The following is an 18,765-nucleotide window of genomic DNA, read 5'->3' on the forward strand; positions in this document are numbered from 1 at the left end:
GGCGTTAGTTAAGAGTCAGTGAGCAGGAAACTACCATTGCTCACAGAAGACACAGAGATTTGGGGGAGTAAAGGGAGTGAATCCACTCCATGGAGTTTGGAAAAGATCAAAACAGATTTTGAAACAAGAAGGAGAAGACAAAGGTACCTGTGGATTCAGGGAAAAAAAGCAAACGTGGTCCTTGAGAAAAGGGGGAAACAAAGTCCTTTTAGTTGCCTAGGGGAAGCGATAAGACAGGCTCCAGAAAGGAAGAGGGGCTATGCCTCACACTGGGGAGGGGCCCAGGCTGAGGACAGCTCGTGCCCTTCGGGTACCTTCTTGACCCCATCCCCCTCCATCTGTTCTGTGGGTCTGGGTCTGGGCCCGCTGAGGTTTTGGCGGTGGGAGTCAGGGTGGCCGCGGGGATGCTGAGGGGAGACTCACCAGTCCCAGCATGCACTGGGACTCCTGCACAGCCCCACAGCAGCCCAGGAAGCCCACCAGCATCATGAGGGCACCGGCTCCGATCAGAATATAGACTCCTACGGGAGGACAGAGGAAGCGCACACGTGTGCAGACATCAGTTCAGAGGCTCAGGCATCTGTGGCAATTTGTTTCCCTCTGCCTAACTCCTGCCTCCTCAACTCCTTATTCCCCTCCTCTCGGGGAAGAAGTTCCCTTTCCTTAAACTACAGCCTCCTCTTCCACCTCTGCCCCTAGGTCTCCTTCCCACCAGCCTCTCTTCCATGACTCTACTTCATCAAGCCTATGCACCTACCTTACCCTCAGCCCTTCTGGAAGGTGCCCATTAGCCCTCAATCCAGGACAGAGACTATCCATGGGAATCCCCACATTGGGAATGAAGCTGCTCTCTCAGCTCTTTCCAGCAAGATGAGTCCACTCAAGCTAGCTAGCATACACCCTCCACACTAGCATACACCCTCCACACTAGCATACACCCTCCACATAGCATACACCCTCCACACTAGCACACACCCTCCACACTAGCACACACCCTCCACATAGCACACACCCTCCACACTAGCACACACCCTCCACACTAGCACACACCCTCCACATAGCACACACCCTCCACATAGCACACACCCTCCACACTAGCATACACCCTCCACACAGCACACACCCTCCACACCAGCACACACCCTCCACACCAGCACACACCTCCACACACCCTCCACACCAGCACACACCCTCCACATAGCACACACCCTCCACATAGCACACACCCTCCACATAGCACACACCCTCCACACCAGCACACACCCTCCACACCAGCACACACCCTCCACATAGCACACACCCTCCACACCAGCACACACCCTCCACACCAGCACACACCCTCCACACCAGCACACACCCTCCACACCAGCACACACCCTCCACATAGCACACACCCTCCACATAGCACACACCCTCCACATAGCACACACCCTCCACATAGCACACACCCTCCACACAGCACACACCCTCCACACTAGCGTACACCCTCCACACTAGCGTACACCCTCCACACTAGCGTACACCCTCCACACTAGCACACACCCTCCACACAGCACACACCCTCCACACAGCACACACCCTCCACACAGCATACACCCTCCACACAGCATACACCCTCCACACTAGCATACACCCTCCACACAGCATACACCCTCCACACAGCATACACCCTCCACACTAGCATACACCCTCCACATAGCATACACCCTCCACATAGCATACACCCTCCACACCAGCACACACCCTCCACACCAGCACTCACCTTCCACATAGCATACACCCTCCACACTAGCATACACCCTCCACACTGTGGCTACCTTCTGGGACCCTGCCTTACAGAGGATGCTGTCAGAGCAGATTTCCAGCAGGAAGGGGCCGTGCACATCTAGGCACCCCCCTACCCAGGGGTAGGGGGAACGAACTCTGCCTGTTCCCAGAAGGCGGGCCTCCCTGCCCTGTTGCTGGGTGGTGGTGAGGCACACAGTTAGGAACGCCCCCAAGGCACCTCTTGGCAAAGGTCCAATATCTGACTCTAGTGCAAAGGACACGGATCGGGGTGTCAGAAGACCCTTCTTTTGGCCCTAACACTGATGCTGATTGCTGTGTGACTTGGGGTAAGACATTTTCCCTCTCTGGGCCTCAATTTCCTTACAAGTAAAATTAAAGAGGTATGTTGCTGGAAATTTCAAAAGATCTCTATAGCATGCTAACAAGATCTTAACAGTCGCAACTCAGTTATTCCAGGTTAAGGGTGAAGAGGCTTGCTAAGGAGAGGATGAGTGACACCATCACTAAGCCCTTGATTTGAGTGGCTGATGGGAAGGAGGTGAGAGAAGGGCAGTGACTTCTATAACTTTTGCCCAAACCCAGAACAATGCAAATCCCTGGGACAGAAACACAGTGGAGCAGCACTGGCCCCATTTGTTCCACAGCCCAGCAAAGGAACGAATGCCCAGAGGGGCCACCCCACAGTTCTATTCTTGAGAAGCCACAGCTGTCCTGCAGGGACTACTCCCTTAATCAGCACCCCAGCCCTACATGGGCCCCCTGGGAAAACCAGCAGAGAAGTCTCCGTGCCTCCCTGTCTTGCAGGCATGTTCTGTTTAGCCTTGGGAGAGGCTACTGTCACATGTCGAGAGCACCAGCTCTGTGACTCTGGCGAAGCCACTTCACCTCTCTGTGCAATAGTTTATTTATTTATTTATTTATTTATTTTTTTGAGACGGAGTCTGGCTCTGTCGCCCGAGCTGGAGTGCAGTGGCCGGATCTCAGCTCACTGCAAGCTCCGCCTCCTGGGTTCACGCCATTCTCCTGGCTCCGCCTCCCGAGTAGCTGGGACTACAGGCGCCCGCCACCTCGCCTGGCTAGTTTTTTGTATTTTTTAGGAGAGACGGGGTTTCACCGTGTTCGCCAGGATGGTCTCGATCTCCTGACCTCGTGATCCACCCGTCTTGGCCTCCCAAAGTGCTGGGATTACAGGCTTGAGCCACCGCGCCCGGCCACAATAGTTTTTTAATCTGTAAAACAGGAGTAGCAATAATGCCCACTTCCAGGATTGCCGTGAGGATTAAGTGATATAATCCACATGTGCACAACAAACGCTAGCTGTTGTTAATTATAACATGAGTAACAATGTAACAATCATTAATAACCACCGTGGTGAATTTTAACCTGCTGCTGTCTCCCTACGGTCCTGTCATTGGGACCAGAGATATCCTTGAAGTAGGGGCTAAAAACGCACGCGCGAGAGAAAGTCTGTGATGTTTCCCCACGATGCACAGCAGGACACTCGATGAGAACCCTCGGCAGGTGACACACTGACTTCACTGTCCCACATCTGCATCTGAGCAGGGCTGAGGCTTTGCAGGCAACAAACCACGTAGTCTGCCCACAGCTGAGGCTCACGGGCAGCACAGAGCAGAATGCACACAGAGAGCGTTTGTTCCTCCCCCTTCTCCCCCACAGCCGTCGTGAGGTCAAGTCACGTGGGGTTACTGGTTACTGGCAAACCCCACGGTGCAAGAATATGCGTATTGTTCTTGTGCATGCCTGGCCCAGACTGGGCACGGGGACAAATGTAGCTTGTCCTCAAGTCAGGTCGCATCTTCCTGGGCAGTCAAACACTGTGAGGCCACAAGCTGGGCCTGGGGAGGCCGTGCAGCCCCACACATGGGGCACCGGTCAGAGGGCAGCCTCCTTTGGTTCTGTCACATGGGGACAGTGAAAAGGCCCCAGTTTCTCCCCATCTCATGGGGGCAAGTCAAGGAAGGATGAGGTCACTCCTTTGAGCTCCATAGCAGGGGCTGAATAAACAGGAGGTATTAAGAGATCAAAAGGATTTACAAGCACATGAAATACCGTGGAGTGGGAACCAACAGGCAGACATGTTTTCTCTAAGTCCAGATCCCAGTGCATGAACCTGGCGGTCCTGGCAGAGGCCAAGGGAGTTGGATTAGCTGCAAGTGAGCTACTAAAGGGAAAAGTATTTCCCATGCAAAGAAAGAGACCATTCTCCTAATGGGGCTTGTGGTTAATATTAAATATTCATGCTAGGGCTCAGCAGAGGAAGATTTTAAGATCAAGGGTTTTGTGGGCTTTAAATCTTGCGTGGATGGCCACAGATCTCCAGTGCCTAGCTTTAGCCCTCTCCAGTCAGGGGAAAAGGGAAGCGATCCCCTGGCAGCTGTGTTTGGGGACTCAGCAGCAGCCAGCAAGCTCTAGGGCAGCTCATCTGGAAGCAGGCCCCATGGAAGTCACGGAACCACTGCAGGGCTTGGGCTGCTTTTTTACAAGGGCTGTTCAGTGCTTCCCTTTGAAAGGCTACCCATCGCTTACACCCCAAGCTTGTGAGCCAGGGCTGCTGATGACAATGACAAAGTGTTCCTCCTTATAAAACAAGTGAATGTTAGCTTGCTGTCTGACTCATGGAAAAACTTATCCATCACAGAGCCTTCTCTAGGATTACGGTATGAATTTGCTCAAGGGTTGTTTATTCTGCTTTTTTCAGGCTGACATGACAGGCCTAGGGGGAAAAAAAAAAAAAAGGCTGGTGTAGCAGCAGTAGCATAAGCCAGGGTGTCCTTTACACAAGAAATGGAACAGTGTTTTTCACTGTTCATCAGGGCTCTCAGCTTAGGCCAGGGAGAGGACACAGCAGGCTCCTGTCCCTGCACCAGCTCTGTCTTGCAAACAGCATTCACCATGCCCATTTGTGTGAAGGAGAACAAAATCCGGTAGGGCCTCTGGCCTGCAATAAAAGTTTATTATATCCAAATAACTCCATCAGGTGTTCAAAGGAGCCCCACCTCTGCCCCCACTGGTTCCGTCTTTGTTCCCTGCCCTCCCGAGTTCACAGGAATAAGCGCCACAATGGAATTCCATTTGCCACACACTGTACTTCTTTGCCTCAGAGGGGAGTGTTTGTGTAAGGGAGTGTTTGTGTAAGCCGTGCTGGTTTCAGGAGGGAGAAAAATGAAGCCCAGAGCAACAAAATGAACTGCCCCAGGTCACAAGCCAGGATGGGGACGCCAGCTCACTGAGGCCAAGTGTCGCGTGTCCTGAAAATCACCAGGCACCTCGTGATGGATAGGGGGCTGGCTGAGGAAGTGGGGAGCATTTGCAGCCTCTGGCTGGAGCCCTCCTAGAAGCCCTCATTCAGCAGCCATGGCTCTGGAGGGACACCAGGGAGTTGGGAAAGGCTGCTGGCCTAGGACCAAGAAAACGAAGTTTCCCCAACACGCTTGCAGCCTGGGATTAGGGATCTCGCTGACGGGCTGAATCTCCAGGCCTGGATTGGAGAGAAGGCCCATATAAGGCCGTCAGCCGTTCTGGACTCACCACGGACTGTCTGAATGTTGGGAAGACTGTCACTTGCTTTTCTGCCTGGTGATATCCTTTTCCTCTACTTGGTAAGCAGTGGCCCCACTGGAGAAAAACCATCCCTGGACTGTTCGCGTTTCCTGAAAAGTCAGCTGCACGGTCAGGCTGGCCTGTGGGTTGCTCTGCAGACAGCTGACGGCCCAGTGCAAAGGGTGGTCACCCCATGACTCTCCCCTGGAAAAGCAGCCAGGGTGTGGCTGGCACTCCAAGCTCATCTGCTAGGAGAAGGACTCCGGGCCAGCACAGAAGGTTGGTCTCACAGTCTCGTGGGGAAGGGGACACAGAGCGACGCCTCCTTGGCCGTTTGCCCAAGGACGACAATTATTATTTCCTAAAATGTTCAGTGAAGTTCAAGGCACAGCCCAGACCTAAGCAGTGCTCAGAGTGCTGTGTTGCTGTTCTTTTGTTTTTTTTTTTTTTTGAGATGGAGTCTTGCTCTGTCGCCCAGGCTGGAGTGTAGTGGTGTGATCTCAGCTGACTGGAACCTCTGCCTCCCGGGTTCAAGAGATTCTTGTGCCTCAGCCTCCCGAGTAGCTGGGATTATAGGCGCATGCTACCACGCACAGCTAATTTTTGTATTTTTAGTAGCGATGGGGTTTTGCCACGTTGGCCAGGCTGGTCTTGAACTCCTGACCTCGGGTGATCTGCCTGCCTCGGCCTCCAAAGTGCTAGAGGCTGAGGCGGGCGGATCACCTGAGGTCAAGGGTGAGCCACCGTGCCCAGTCAGTGCTGCTGTTCTAACATCACGTGCATCATCCCCCCCACCGGCCTGCGCTTCTGCAAGCAGAACGAAGTCTTCGAAGCTCTGCTCTTTTCCCAGGAGGGGGTGGAACTGCAAAGGATCTGTATTTCTCTGGCACAGCTAAATGGACAGTGGCCCTTAGACCCCAACTAGGGGATCTGTGTCTCTTTGGTTGTGCCTTCAAATCACCCTCCTGGTCACTTCAGGTAGGACCACCGGCCACCAGAGAGGCCCTGCAATGACCTGCAGGATCTGAATCCTGTGAGGTTCCCAGAGGCGAGCCCCAGCTCCTCTAACGGTGCTCACCACTCTCCTGCCGCCCCGCCGCCTTCCCACCTGCCGGCTGCTGGCTGGGCCACCCACACAGGGGTTTCCCTCCCCGACTGCAACTTGGGTGAAGTAAAAGGGCCAAGACAGCCCCACCCCATCCCTGCCAATGGGGCACATTCAGCCAGGACAGACCTTTTCCATTCCGACAGAGGGAGACCCCACAACCTGGCAAGGACAGCCCGAGAAGCAGCTCTTTTAGGCCTGGGTTCAAAGCCTGGCCCTGCCTCTTGAGGGAATATAAGCTTAGACAACTTATTTACGCTCTCTGGGCCTCGGTTCCTGCACTTGTGAGATGAGAATCATTCCACAGTCCTCTCGGAGTGAAGGGGATTAAATTATATAATACGCACAAGACAATGAATGACACACAAAGGAGGGGGCTCAACAATGTGAGTGTCTTCCTCCCAGTTCCATCCTCTTACCCATGAGATTCTTACCTCCCACATCTGAAAATATAAAGAATCAGCCATAGAGGCTTTGGGTAACAGAAAAGAAAAAGTGGTTTGTTAGAAGCAGCCAGGACAAGGGAGGGCTGAGTCTCTCTTTGGAGACACAGGCGCCAGCCACAGGGCTTTTGCTTAGGAAAGCGGGCCTGACTGTGCCTGCTCCTGCCGGCAGACCTGCTCCCCCAACGCAGAGCTCTCTTCTGGAACATGGTGTGGAGCATGGAGAGTCTTCCCCAGCACCTGCGCCCGGCTCCTCCCTCCCGCCCTGCAGGACAGCATTCTAAGCCTGTCGCAGACTCGCAAAAAATGTTCTGTTGCTAAAACAAGTCAGGACGCTATAGAAACCTTTTCCCTAAAACTCTGTGTGTGTGTGTAGTTTCTTTTTAAACATACGTTGTGCTTTCTCTCACTTTCTTTCCGACAATAGAGAGACACACCCCAAAAAACCCCAGCTAACAATACAAGGCAGTAAACCCAGCAAAACTATCCACGGGGCTCAAATATTACGCAACCAATGAACTGTTTTTAAAGACTCTCCCTACCCGGTTCAAGAGGTGGGAAAGGGAAGGTCTACATGGCTGGCCAGCCTTGCTTCTCCCTGAGGGACTGGGAGATAACTGTTTTCTCCTTCCTTTGTAAAAATAACTTTTTTGGTGGGTGGGAAGGAAGTGACCAAACTTACACTTTGAGCCTGACAACATGTCAGTGTCATCCTAAAAATAGGAGGTTTCCTTTGTTTCTCACAAATGAAAAGTTTCCTACCTCCAAGCCAGGCAGAATACAGCCACAGAGTCTGAATTCATGCAGACGCAAGCAACTGCACTTGGCAAGCACCAGGATCCCCCTCCTCTGAAGGGAGCTTTGACGTGGTGATACAGCAACGAGAGGGACAGAATGGTGCTAGCAAGGCTGCCTGAGTGTAGAAAAAAAAACCCTGCCAAGTCTGTTCATGTTCAGAGGATCCCAGGCAGGTTTAAACTGGAAGCCTTTCTCCCAAAACAAAAGTCGTTTCAAAAACAAATAAAACTCAACACCACAGCTTTACCCCAGTACCAGGGGGTTCAAAGGGCTGGGCAGAGTCCATTCTAGGCTCTCCTGTTGTTGCTGTGTTTTCCAGGAGGCTGATGTTTTTCTGAGTCTCAGAGTCCCTATATGAACAGTGAAGAGAAAGGCCATCTATATCTTCTTCCAGCACTGCAGATCCCCAGGACAAAGCTTTTTGAATTAAGGAAATTATGCAGTGATTGATAAGAAGACATAATTAGGAGAGAGCATCAGAGATGAGAACGGAGGTTTTTTTTTTTTCTTTTTTTTTTTGAGGCGGAGTCTCGCTCTGTCTCCCAGGCTGGAGTGCAGTGGCGCGATCTCGGCTCACTGCAAGCTCCGCCTCCCGGGTTCACGCCATTCTCCTGCCTCAGCCTCCTGAGTAGCTGGGACTACAGGCGCCCACCACCGCGTCCAGCTAATTTTTTGTATTTTTTAGTAGAGACGGGGTTTTACCATGGTCTCGATCTCCTGACCTTGTGATCCGCCCGCCTCGGCCTCCCAAAGTGCTGGGATTACAGGCGTGAGCCACCGCGCCCGGCTGAGAACAGAGGTTTGTAAACCCTCAAGAATGGGTTCAACTGGCCGGGAGTGGTGGTGCACGCCTGTAATCCCAGCACTTTGGGAGGCCAAGGTGGGTGGATCACGAGGTCAGGAGTTCGAGATCAGCCTGACCAACATGGTGAAACCCTGTCTCTACTAAAAATACAAATAAAAATACAAAATTAGCCAGGTGTGGTGGCATGCGCCTGTAATCCCAGCTACCCAGGAGGCTGAGGCAGGAGAATCGCTGGAACCTGGGATGCAGAGGCTGCAGTGAGCCGAGATCATGCCACTGCACTCCAGCCTGGGTGACAGAGCAAGATTCTATCTCAAAAAAAAAGAAAAGAAAAGAAAAAAAGAATGGGTGCAACTTTGGCAGACGCAACATCACATCAGAGAACCATCAACATGCCCGCATCAGTTAAATGCAAATTCACAGGCACAATGACACACACAAAAACTGCACAACTTGAAAGGGACATGACTGGCCAGTGTGACCAGAGCAAAAGTCTTTCCCAAGCCCAAGTCCCTGGGTCAACTGGGGCCTCCAAAGTTGGAGGAACTCTGTTGGAGCCAGAGTCTGAATTCACGCAGAATTGCTGTCTGAATTCACCAAGCCTTCCCCGTCCCTCACCTGTGTAGAAGCTGGAATTATTATTATTAGTTTCTTGCTCGAAGATGCTCTTGGTCTGCGAGTCGAATCGGAGCCATAGTCCAATGGCAAGGACAGCAATCCCAGCAAGCTGCAAGACATACAAGACGTCAGCATTAATTCTGGCTGCCGGCAACAACGCAGTCCCCGCGCGCTGAAGGGTGAGACTTGCAAAGGACTTTGTGACCACTCTTGGTCTCTGCCCCTCATATACGCCTGGTAGCTGCAGATGCCATTTGACGGGGTATGTTTGATTAATTCAGGTACTAAAAATACCAGCAAGAGAGGAATAAACAGTGACCTACCTGCTGCCCATTGGCCGCAGGGGTATTTTATAGGCAACAGAACACTATACAGCAGTGAAAACGAGTAACTCCAGCTACACACAATACTGTGAGTGCATCTCACAATGTTAAACCAAAGAAGCCAGAGCCACAGGAACACACGCAATACGATTCCATGTAGTTAAAAATCGCTGTGCTGTTTAGGGATGCACACAGAGCGAGATGCTTACGTGTGGCTATAAATGATAAAGGAAAAGCACTGTCGTCAGGCGAGCAGTGATGCTTAGGTGGAGGAGGAAATCACGCTCAGGGAGGTGCCACGTGGCTGGGGGTGTCGCATTCGAACGGTTGACCTGGGTGATGGTTACGCAGTTACAGACACACATGCACCAGGGAGGGCAGCTGCAATGTCCCTGTAGACCTGCTGCTCAGTAAATGACATGTCAGGGCCTCCCCTCGCTGGCACTGCTGAACTAGATGCTGGGCAGGAGGCCTCCTGCCAAGTCCACTCAGCGCCAGCTGAGCTCCCTCGTCGTCGCCCGTACCAGGGCTTGCCGGGGGAGTGACTCACAGGCCTCCAGTGTGGTAGCCGGCTGGAAGCAGGAGTGGGTGGGCTCAGGTTTTGCTGGCCCACTCTCCTCAACAGAGGCACTCTTATGCCAGAGCCCGCTCATCAGGGACCTTGGTTCTCAGCTATAGGAGCTGGTGATAGCCTATGGTGTGGACAGGCCTCTCTTTCCCTCCTTCTTTTCTCCTCTCCTTTCCCTCACGATATGGCAGTGAGTGCGGGCATGTTGGGTGGACAGAGGAGGTGGAAATACTGGGAAGGGCCACCCAGACCTCCGCCTGCAGCAGTCACAACCTCACCTACCCCCCAGGAACCTAAGCAGATTTGCTCCTGCCAGGCAGGTGTGCTTCCGCCACGAGGGGCTGCAGAGTCTGGCTTCATATTCTATTGCTTCAGTGTTCCCATCTGTAAAGCAGGGATTGTAAGATGCGGCCCTTCCCTGCCTTTTAGGTATGGCTAAAAAATAAAGGAGTTAATATCAGAAGTGCATCTGAAGAGGAAGGTACCAAATGGGCTCCGGGAGAACAACCTCACTTTACCAGCGCGAAGCCCCACCAGCCCTGCACTCCCCAGCCTGTGGACTGTGGCTCAGCATCTTCTCAGCCTCTCAGCCCCACCTTATGGCAGGCAGCTCCAAACACTGGTAAGGACTGTACAACACCACGTGCCCCGCAGCTGGACAAGGCAGAGGATAAAAACTCACACAGGCACAGGAACTTTAGTGTTAACATGAACTTGAGAGCTCTGAGTTCAAACACGGGTCCGGTTTTCCTTCTTAATAAAAGGCCAGTGAGGGAGGGTCTCCTGGCCTAATCCAAAAGCAGCAAGCAGATCACTGCTTGGTTGGGGAGAAGCGTGAGTCTCCACTGTCCTGGACCAAACAGGGTACTCGCATTCAGACTGTGGGTTCCCCGACCACCAGGAGCACTGCAGTCAGCTTAGGCGGGCCCTGCTGGGAGATTCTGGGCTAGAAGAGTTCTGTGGCTTGAATCTACGTACACAAGGGACTACACAAACACACACTGAGTGGGTCTTGACTCTGTAGGTGGCAAGTCCTGGTCTGGGTCCCCGAGTCCCTGAGCGTTAAAAGTACAAAGGTGGGCCGGACGCGGTGGCTCAAGCCTGTAATCCCAGCACTTTGAGAGGCCGAGGCGGGCGGATCACGAGGTCAGGAGATCGAGACCATCCTGGCTAACATGGTGAAACCCCGTCTCTACTAAAAAATACAAAAAACTAGCCGGGCGAGGTGGCGGGCGCCTGTAGTCCCAGCTACTCGGGAGGCTGAGGCAGGAGAACGGCGTGAGCCCGGGAGGTGGAGCTTGCAGTGAGCTGAGATCCGGCCACTGCACTCCAGCCCGGGCCACAGAGCGAGACTCTGTCTCAAAAAAAAAAAAAAAAGTACAAAGGTGATACCTTCCCTCCTTCCACCCCAACCCCATGGAGGCCCAGTCAGACCCCTGGGAATGGAAGACTGAGGCTGCTGGCCACCTTCTGGACATGAAAGTGTTAACCTGAAAACTGTAGGCCGGAGCTCGATTTTGGTCCACGGAGCTCAATTTTGGTCCACGTTTAGCCACAACCTGTTTCTCATCCTGGTCCTCCCCTCTCACCCTGGTCTTGTGATGCTCTTGCGGCACAGGGAGATAGTGAGACAGTGCTCATTACTGTCCTTCTTGCTCTAAGCTTGTGCTTATGAAGCAATTATCTCCAAGTCACCTTACCTTCCCCAATGAGTGAAGTTATGACCCCACCCCTTATCTGCTGGGAAAACTCCTAAGTGAGTTGCAGAAAAGAATGAAAACAATCCCAGGCCTGCCAAGGAACTAAGCTGTAAGATGAGGTAAAGCTACGCTCTGCACAGCAGCCGCTCACGGGCAGGAGCTGCGTCTCTCTGGGAATGTTCCATGCTCGGATGATGACAGGGTACGCCAGTGGAAGCTCCAGGGGTAAGGCCCCTTCCATCGTATAGAAAGCCCCAATGTCAAGGACCCTGAGTCAATACATTAAGTTGAGTCATTGATCTGGTCTCTGTGCACAGGTGGTAAGAAGGATGCTGGGCTGGAGAACTGGAACCAGGAGGGAAAAGGAAGCTCTCAGGTCTTATCTTGGCCAAGGGCCAGGCCAAGCCGGGAGTCAGGAGTCCCCTGCATTCGGACCCCACCTTAAACCTTACATCACGCTGCTTGGTTGTCAAAGCTACAACATTTCACTACAACCAGGAAGGAAGAGCAGCTGGCTCTGGAAAAATGGGAAAAGCTGTCATAGGTCTCGGTCTCATAGGCTTAACAACTCACAATAAGAGAGGAGAAAGGTTCAAGTAACCCAGAGAAAAGGGAGGGCCAGGGGCATGACTGGGAGCACTTGGCTCACAAAAATCAGGAGTGAACCCTGCTGCCTTTTTTGATAGAATGACTGAGTTAACTGGCCGGAGGGGATGCTATGTGAACCATTAGCTGCCCCATTTTCTATAACACTGTTGGAGAAATTGCTCCAGTTGGCTGAGTCACAATGGCTTGGGGTCGCAGGGTCACAAAACTTGTATAATCAGTGCCACCCAATAATGGCTTTCACGGTTGTCAGGCAGCGCTAAGGCACTCTAAAGTACTTTCCAGGAGAACTCACTTTCTGGTGTGGCATAGAGGGGCTCCCCTCCCCCCATCTGGCTTTCACCCCAGCTGCTTTAGTTTTTGAGACAGGGTCTTGCTGTGTCACCCAGGCTGGAGTGCAGTGGTGCAATCATAGCTCACTGTAGTGTTGGACTCCTGGGCTCAAGCCATCCTCCCACCTCAGCCTCCTGAGTAGCTGGGATTACAGGTGCATGCCCTTAATCCTGGCTAATATTTTAAACCTATTTTTTTTTGTAGAGCCAGGGGTCTCACTATGTTTCTCAGGCTGGTCTCAAATTCCTGGCCTCAAGCAATCCTCCTGCCTCAGCCTCCCAAAGCGCTGGGATTGCAGGTGTGAGCCACTGCACCCAGCTTCAGCTACTTTAATAACAGGAGAAACTAAATGGGAGGGGCCAGTGGCAAGAAACAAAGACAGCTTTAACCCTTAAAAGACGGCGCCAAGTCAATTATTCAGGGACTCCATAAATGAGAATACAGGGGTCCGGGAGGCCAAGGGGTCGATGGCTTCCTCCCAGGTTAATTAGCAGACATATGGCGGCATGCTGAGCACGCAATCTCCTCGATGGCTGCCCCACTCCAGCCCACCATCGCAGGAGCAGAGGAGGTTTGACGCGGATGCTCAGAGAGACAGGGCCCTGTTCCCAGGGCTGTGGAGAGAGGATGGCAGCCTGCTCTGGTCGGGTGGGGATGCAGGAGAGAGCCCAGAGCTTCCACCCCCAGCCCGCGGCCCTGCCCATGGTTTCCTCTTTTGTTTCCAAGAAAAGCCAAATGGAAACATTCTGGTTTTGCTGGGAAAAGCTCCTTTGCTATCTGGCCAAAAACATGGTTCCATCCCTTTGAGAGGGCCGAGAGGAAAAGGGTCACTTTTTCCCATTGTTTTACTGGAAATTTCTTCATTTCTTCACTGGTGCTAGGCCCGGAGAAAAACATGAGCCAAACCTCAACTGAGCACAGTCTACAAAATACTTGCCCAGTCCTTCTCCAAACCATCAAGGTCATGGAAAACAAGGAAAGACGGAAACTGTCACAGCCCAGAGAAGACTGAGGAGGCATGACAACTGTCCTGTGGTGTCCTGGATAGGACCCTGGAATAGAAACAGGACGTTACATGAAAAACGAGTGAAATCCGAGTAAGTGTGGAGCTCAGTTAACAGAATGCACTAACGGTGGTTTCCTAGTTGTGACAAATGAAACATGGTAATATGAGACAGTACGATGGGGAAACTGGGGAGGAGGGTGAGCGAATTGGCTATACTGTCTCTGCCACTTCTCTGTACATCTACAATTATCCTAAAGCAAAGTGTATAAAACAATAAAGAAGCGGAGGCCTCTCTCTTTCAAAGCTTCCTGTCTCCTTCAAGAACCTGCTCCATTAATTAACCTCTTTCCTGACCGTGCAGGTCTGCCTCTGCCACTTTTTTGAGCTTTGCGAAGACACAGGCAGGTCTCCCTAACCTAAAAATCCAAACAGAACAAAACCAAAAATAGAACCCTCTTTTTCTTCAACCTCGCAGCTCCTTCAGGGTGCTCTCTGCTTTCCTTTCACCCCTGAGGGGGCGGCTTAACTACCTCCAAGTTCTCACTGGCTCGTCACCGCCTCGCTCCCAACCCAAAAGGGGCTGCAAGTCTTAAGACTTTTGCTGAATCCTCATGTTTTGGGATCCCGCAGCAGCTGACACCACTGAACCCTGCCTCCTTCTTGTCTGCTCCTTAGACGAACCTCTCCAAGTTTCCTGAGTTAAGCCTCATGCATTGTGCCTCTGCTAGTACAAGTCCCTCCTGCTGGAATGCTGTCGTGGTCACCTAAGCCAAGCCTGCTGCTTCCCCACCCATTTTCCCCCATTCCTCCAAGCAAACAGCAAATGCAATCCCCGAGCAAGCCAAGCATGTGAGCAGGCCAGTGTCCCCTCCGTCCTGTCCTCTCCAGCATCCGCGCCTCGCACTCTCTGCCCTTCCTCTATCTGGGGCTTGCCTCCTGTCTCAGCAGAGCACAAGCTCCCTGAGGTCCGGGGGACCTCTGAGTCATACTTTTATCTCCTCTGCCCCATACATGCTTTGGACAGATGGTCATTAGTAAATAATTACTCCATGAATGAATGACTACTTCAGTGAAAAATTATCTGAAACCCACCCAGATCTCCTCTCCTGCATCCTCTTCATTTGGACCAGATTCCTTTCCCACCAGGCCTTTTATCCAGATCCATCTTCTAATGTCTCATAAGAGTCAGAAACCACAAAGAGGCCGGGCACGGTGGCTCACGCCTGTAATCCCAACACTTTGGGAGGCCGAGGTGGGTGGATCGCCTGAGGTCAGGAGATCGAGACCATCTTGGCTAACACGGTGAAACCCCGTCTCTAATAAAAATACAAAAAATTAGCTGGGCGTGGTGGCGGGTGCCTGTAGTCCCAGCTACTTGGGAGACTGAGGCAGGAGAATGGCGTGAACCCGGGAGGCAGAGCTTGCAATGAGCTGAGATCACGCCACTGTACTCCAGCCTGGGTGACAGAGTGAGACTCTGTCTCAAAAATAAAATAAAATAAAAATAAAAGAAACCACAAAGAACAATTATTTACCCAGAGAAGATACTAAGGAAGACCCATGAAGGTTGGTTGGGGAATATTTGGGGAATGACAATGATTTCTTTTTCTGTTGGTGAAACATGTCCCAGTGTGACTTATGGGCAAATCCTTATACAGACTTTTGAAAACCAAGTTTATAAAAAGCCCATGCAGGCTGGGTGCGGTGGCTCATGCCTGTAATCCCAGCATTTTGGGAGGCCAAGGCGGGCAGATTACTTGAGGTCAGGAGTTCGAGACCAGCCTGGCCAACATGGTGAAACCCCATCTCTACTAAAAATACAAAAATTAGCTGGGTGTGACAGCGTGTGCCTGTAATTCCAGCTACTTGGGAGGCTGAGGCAGGAGAATCACTTGAACCTGGGAGCCAGAGGTTGCAGTGAGCCGAGATCGAGCCACTGCACTCCGGGCTGGGTGACAGAGCGAGACTCCGTCTCCAAAAACAACAACAACAACAACAAACAACCCATGCATTGCTGTCCTCAGTCTTTATCTGCAACTCTGCCAGCACCCCTATCCCTCAAAGGAGTCCAGTCAAACACTGTCCTGGTCATCCCTTGCCACACCCACTCACCACTGAAAGCACAATTCACCAAAGGCTCCCACGCAAAGATGAGAATTTCAGTGACTCACACTGCAAAATCTTGCTGCAGGGACAGGTTCAGAAATCTTACACCAAAACACACACCTGGAGCCAAAGGAAACATTTCCAATTTCAAAGGAGGATTAAACAAAAAACATCGAAGTGTAATGGAGCTTAGGGGCACCTGGCTACTCCGGAGACTCTATGCCAAGTGTGCAAAACCAGTTCCAGTTAGAACCCGGGGAGGTTCGTATGTACAGCCTGGCTTCCTGAAGGAAATTCTTGAAGTAAGTGTGCTGAAAAGGAGAAGGTAACCCAGAGGAAGAGGAAAAGAGCAGTGGGTTGAATGAAGAAGGTGGTTTCAGTGAGGGGGAGGGCGTACTGCATACCACTTCCCCAGGTGGGAGAAGCCAAGTTTGCCTATGGGACAAATCCTACTTGAAAGAAAAATCCTTTGTAGGCAAACAAACTGGGTGCTCTTGGCATGGGCCCCCTTTTCCTCCAGGTCCCCTCTTCTGTAATATGACCTGACTGGCCATACGCTTTTTTTTTTTGAGACAGGGTCTCACTCTGTCATCCAGGCTGGAGTGCAGTGGTGTGACCATGGCTCACTGCAGCCTCGACCTCTCTAGGCTCAGGTGATCCTCCCACCTCAGCCTCCTGAGTTGCTGGGACTACAGGTGTGCACCACCATGCCCGGCTAATTTTTAAAATTATTTGTAGAGATGAAGTTTCCCCATGTTGTCCAGGCTGGTCTCGAACTCCTGGGCTCAGCAGATCCACCCACCTTGGCCTCTCAAAGTGCTGGGATTACAAGCATGAGCCACTGTACCCAGCCCATTTTTTAAAAAGGACAAAATATTTGTTACGCTTCCTCTATTCAGCTGTCTTGGAAAGCCCAGAAAGTGGGGAGCAGATCATTGTTCATGGTGGTTTCTTGCTGAGGACTGCCTTAGCCTTGAGGTGACCACATCTGCCACTTTGGGAGGGGTTGGAGGTGGGCAGTGGTGAGTGGATGGAGTCCAGGAAGGAGGGATAACTTTCTTCCCAACTTCCCATTGTCCTCCTGGAAAAGCAGTGGCTGCTTGGTCACTCTGCTGAGCCCATGGTCAAAATGATACACAATTTTCAGCAAGGGACAGGTGGCTTAATAGAAAGAATAGTGAGCTGTTACCCGCACAGCTGTACCACCTAGGGCCTGGTTCTATATGGGGTGGGCATCACAATCATCTGGGGAAATTCTTTTTTTTTTTTTTTTTTTTGAGACAGAGTCTCGCTCTGTCGCCCAGGCTGGAGTGCAGTGGCCGGATATCAGCTCACTGCAAGCTCCGCCTCCCGGGTTCCCGCCATTTTCCTGCCTCAGCCTCCCGAGTAGCTGGGACTATAGGTGCCCGCCACCTCACCCGGCTAGTTTTTTGTATTTTTTTAGTAGAGACGGGGTTTCACCATGTTAGCCAGGATGGTCTCGATCTCCTGACCTCGCGATCCGCCCGTCTCGGCCTCCCAAAGTGCTGGGATTACAGGCTTGAGCCAGCGTGCCCGGCGGGAAATACTTTTTTTTGAGACAGGTCTCAATCTGTCGCCCAGGCTGGAGTACAGTGGCACAGTCTCGGCTCACTGCAACCTCTACTTCCCGGACTCAAGCGATCCTCCTACTTCAGTCTCTCAAGTAGCTGGGAACACAGGTGGAAGCCACCATACATGGCTAATTTTTTTTTTTCATTTTTTTTTTTGTAGAGACAGGGCTTCACCATGTTGCTCAGGCTGGTCTCGAACTCCTGAGCTCAGGCAATCCACCCACCTTGGCCTCCTGAGCACTGGGATTACAGGTGTGAGCCACGGCGCCTGGCCTACCTGGGGGATTTCTAAACGTGCACCTGCCTCAGCAATCCCAGGGGACTCTTTGTGCTCCCCGGGATTCTACTGCACACCTCTGTTGAGAATGACTGGATGGTGACAGATAAACTTGGGCTCTAATTCTGGCACTGCTACCTAGGAGCGCTCTGACACTACACACTTTCCTCAGCTTCTCTGAACGTTACAGTCCTCATTTGCGAAAAAATACACTATGATAGCTGTCCTGCCTTCAACACAGGTTGAGGGTGAGGATTAAATAAAGTGATGCATGTAAAACATTCTGAAAACTGTGAAGTGTTACAGCCAGCTGGATTCCATAGGGAAAAAAAAACGACAATAATAATAAACCTTGAGAAAGATGTGAGGTGACAGTGAGGCAATTCATGGGCCTTCTGTGGACGGCTGTTGTGTCCTCGCGTGATCGGAGAAGGCGGCTGGGTGGCAGCAGGGGAATTTAGGACACTGGGGTTCTGTTTCCTGGTTTCTGTGGGAGTCTGTGTGAGTGCTGGGTAGTGGAGGAAAATGGATAAATTTATCCGCTTCACACCCGCAAACTGCCATCCAGAGCTCCACTAAGACTGGATGGGAATAGCCACAGAAAAGTGGGGAAGGAAGGCTTAAGGGAAACTGTTGGCTCAGATTTTAGGCTTCTGCCCTTCCTGGGATCACAAACTGCTTCCGTGGGCAAATTAACCCTGCTGAAAGGAGTTATTACAGCAGCAGATAACAGAGAGGGAGGGGATTTTCCTGGGTTGGGCAGGAAAGAAAACCTTGGCCTCTTTATTACCCTCCTTCAGTGATGCTTGTCAGCCCTGGTTTTCGTTTTTGTAATCTACTAAACTTGGGAGACCATTAGTCATAGTTGTCCATGGCACCCAGGAAGTAAGTAACACACCAAATATTGGGGATGCAAGCTTCCCCCAGTAGCAGTTTTCCAGACCCCAAAATACCAGTCACGCTTTAAGAAAGCCACAGAAGTGGAGATAGCCCTCTGTGTTCGCACAGACTTCAACATTTAAAAACAAGTCAGGCCACCCAGACCTGTGGGCTCTGGGCCTCGCCCATCTCCATGGCAACCTTGGCTCACTACTGCATGCCAAGCCTTGGATGGGCTGATTCACTCCTCAGGAAGC

At 51.8% G+C, this 18,765-nt stretch overlaps 1 protein-coding gene and 1 long non-coding RNA gene across 3 annotated transcripts in view; one reads left to right on the top strand and one right to left on the bottom strand.

Moving 5' to 3' along the window:
• Nucleotides 1-18,765, bottom strand: part of CD9 (CD9 molecule) — a 40,956-nt gene that overhangs the window by 6,099 nt on the left and 16,092 nt on the right. The window contains exons 2-3 of the mRNA XM_033223121.1: nt 9,119-9,227; nt 424-521 (exon numbers count right to left, since the gene is read on the bottom strand). Of these exons, the coding sequence (XP_033079012.1) occupies nt 424-521; nt 9,119-9,227 (207 nt within the window). The remainder of the gene's footprint in view (nt 1-423; nt 522-9,118; nt 9,228-18,765) is intronic.
• On the top strand, nt 24-14,334 carry LOC117090654. Of its 2 annotated transcripts, none has more exons than XR_004440081.1 (3): nt 24-143; nt 10,439-10,631; nt 13,530-14,333. It is a non-coding gene; the product is annotated as an uncharacterized LOC117090654 (long non-coding RNA). The 2 variants fall into 2 exon arrangements; XR_004440082.1 differs by lacking the exon at nt 24-143 and adding an exon at nt 5,226-5,408 and having other exon boundaries at nt 13,530-14,334.

This window comes from Trachypithecus francoisi, unplaced genomic scaffold, assembly GCF_009764315.1.
Source record: "Trachypithecus francoisi isolate TF-2019V2 unplaced genomic scaffold, Tfra_2.0 Lachesis_group11, whole genome shotgun sequence".
Taxonomy (NCBI): Eukaryota; Metazoa; Chordata; class Mammalia; order Primates; family Cercopithecidae; genus Trachypithecus; species Trachypithecus francoisi.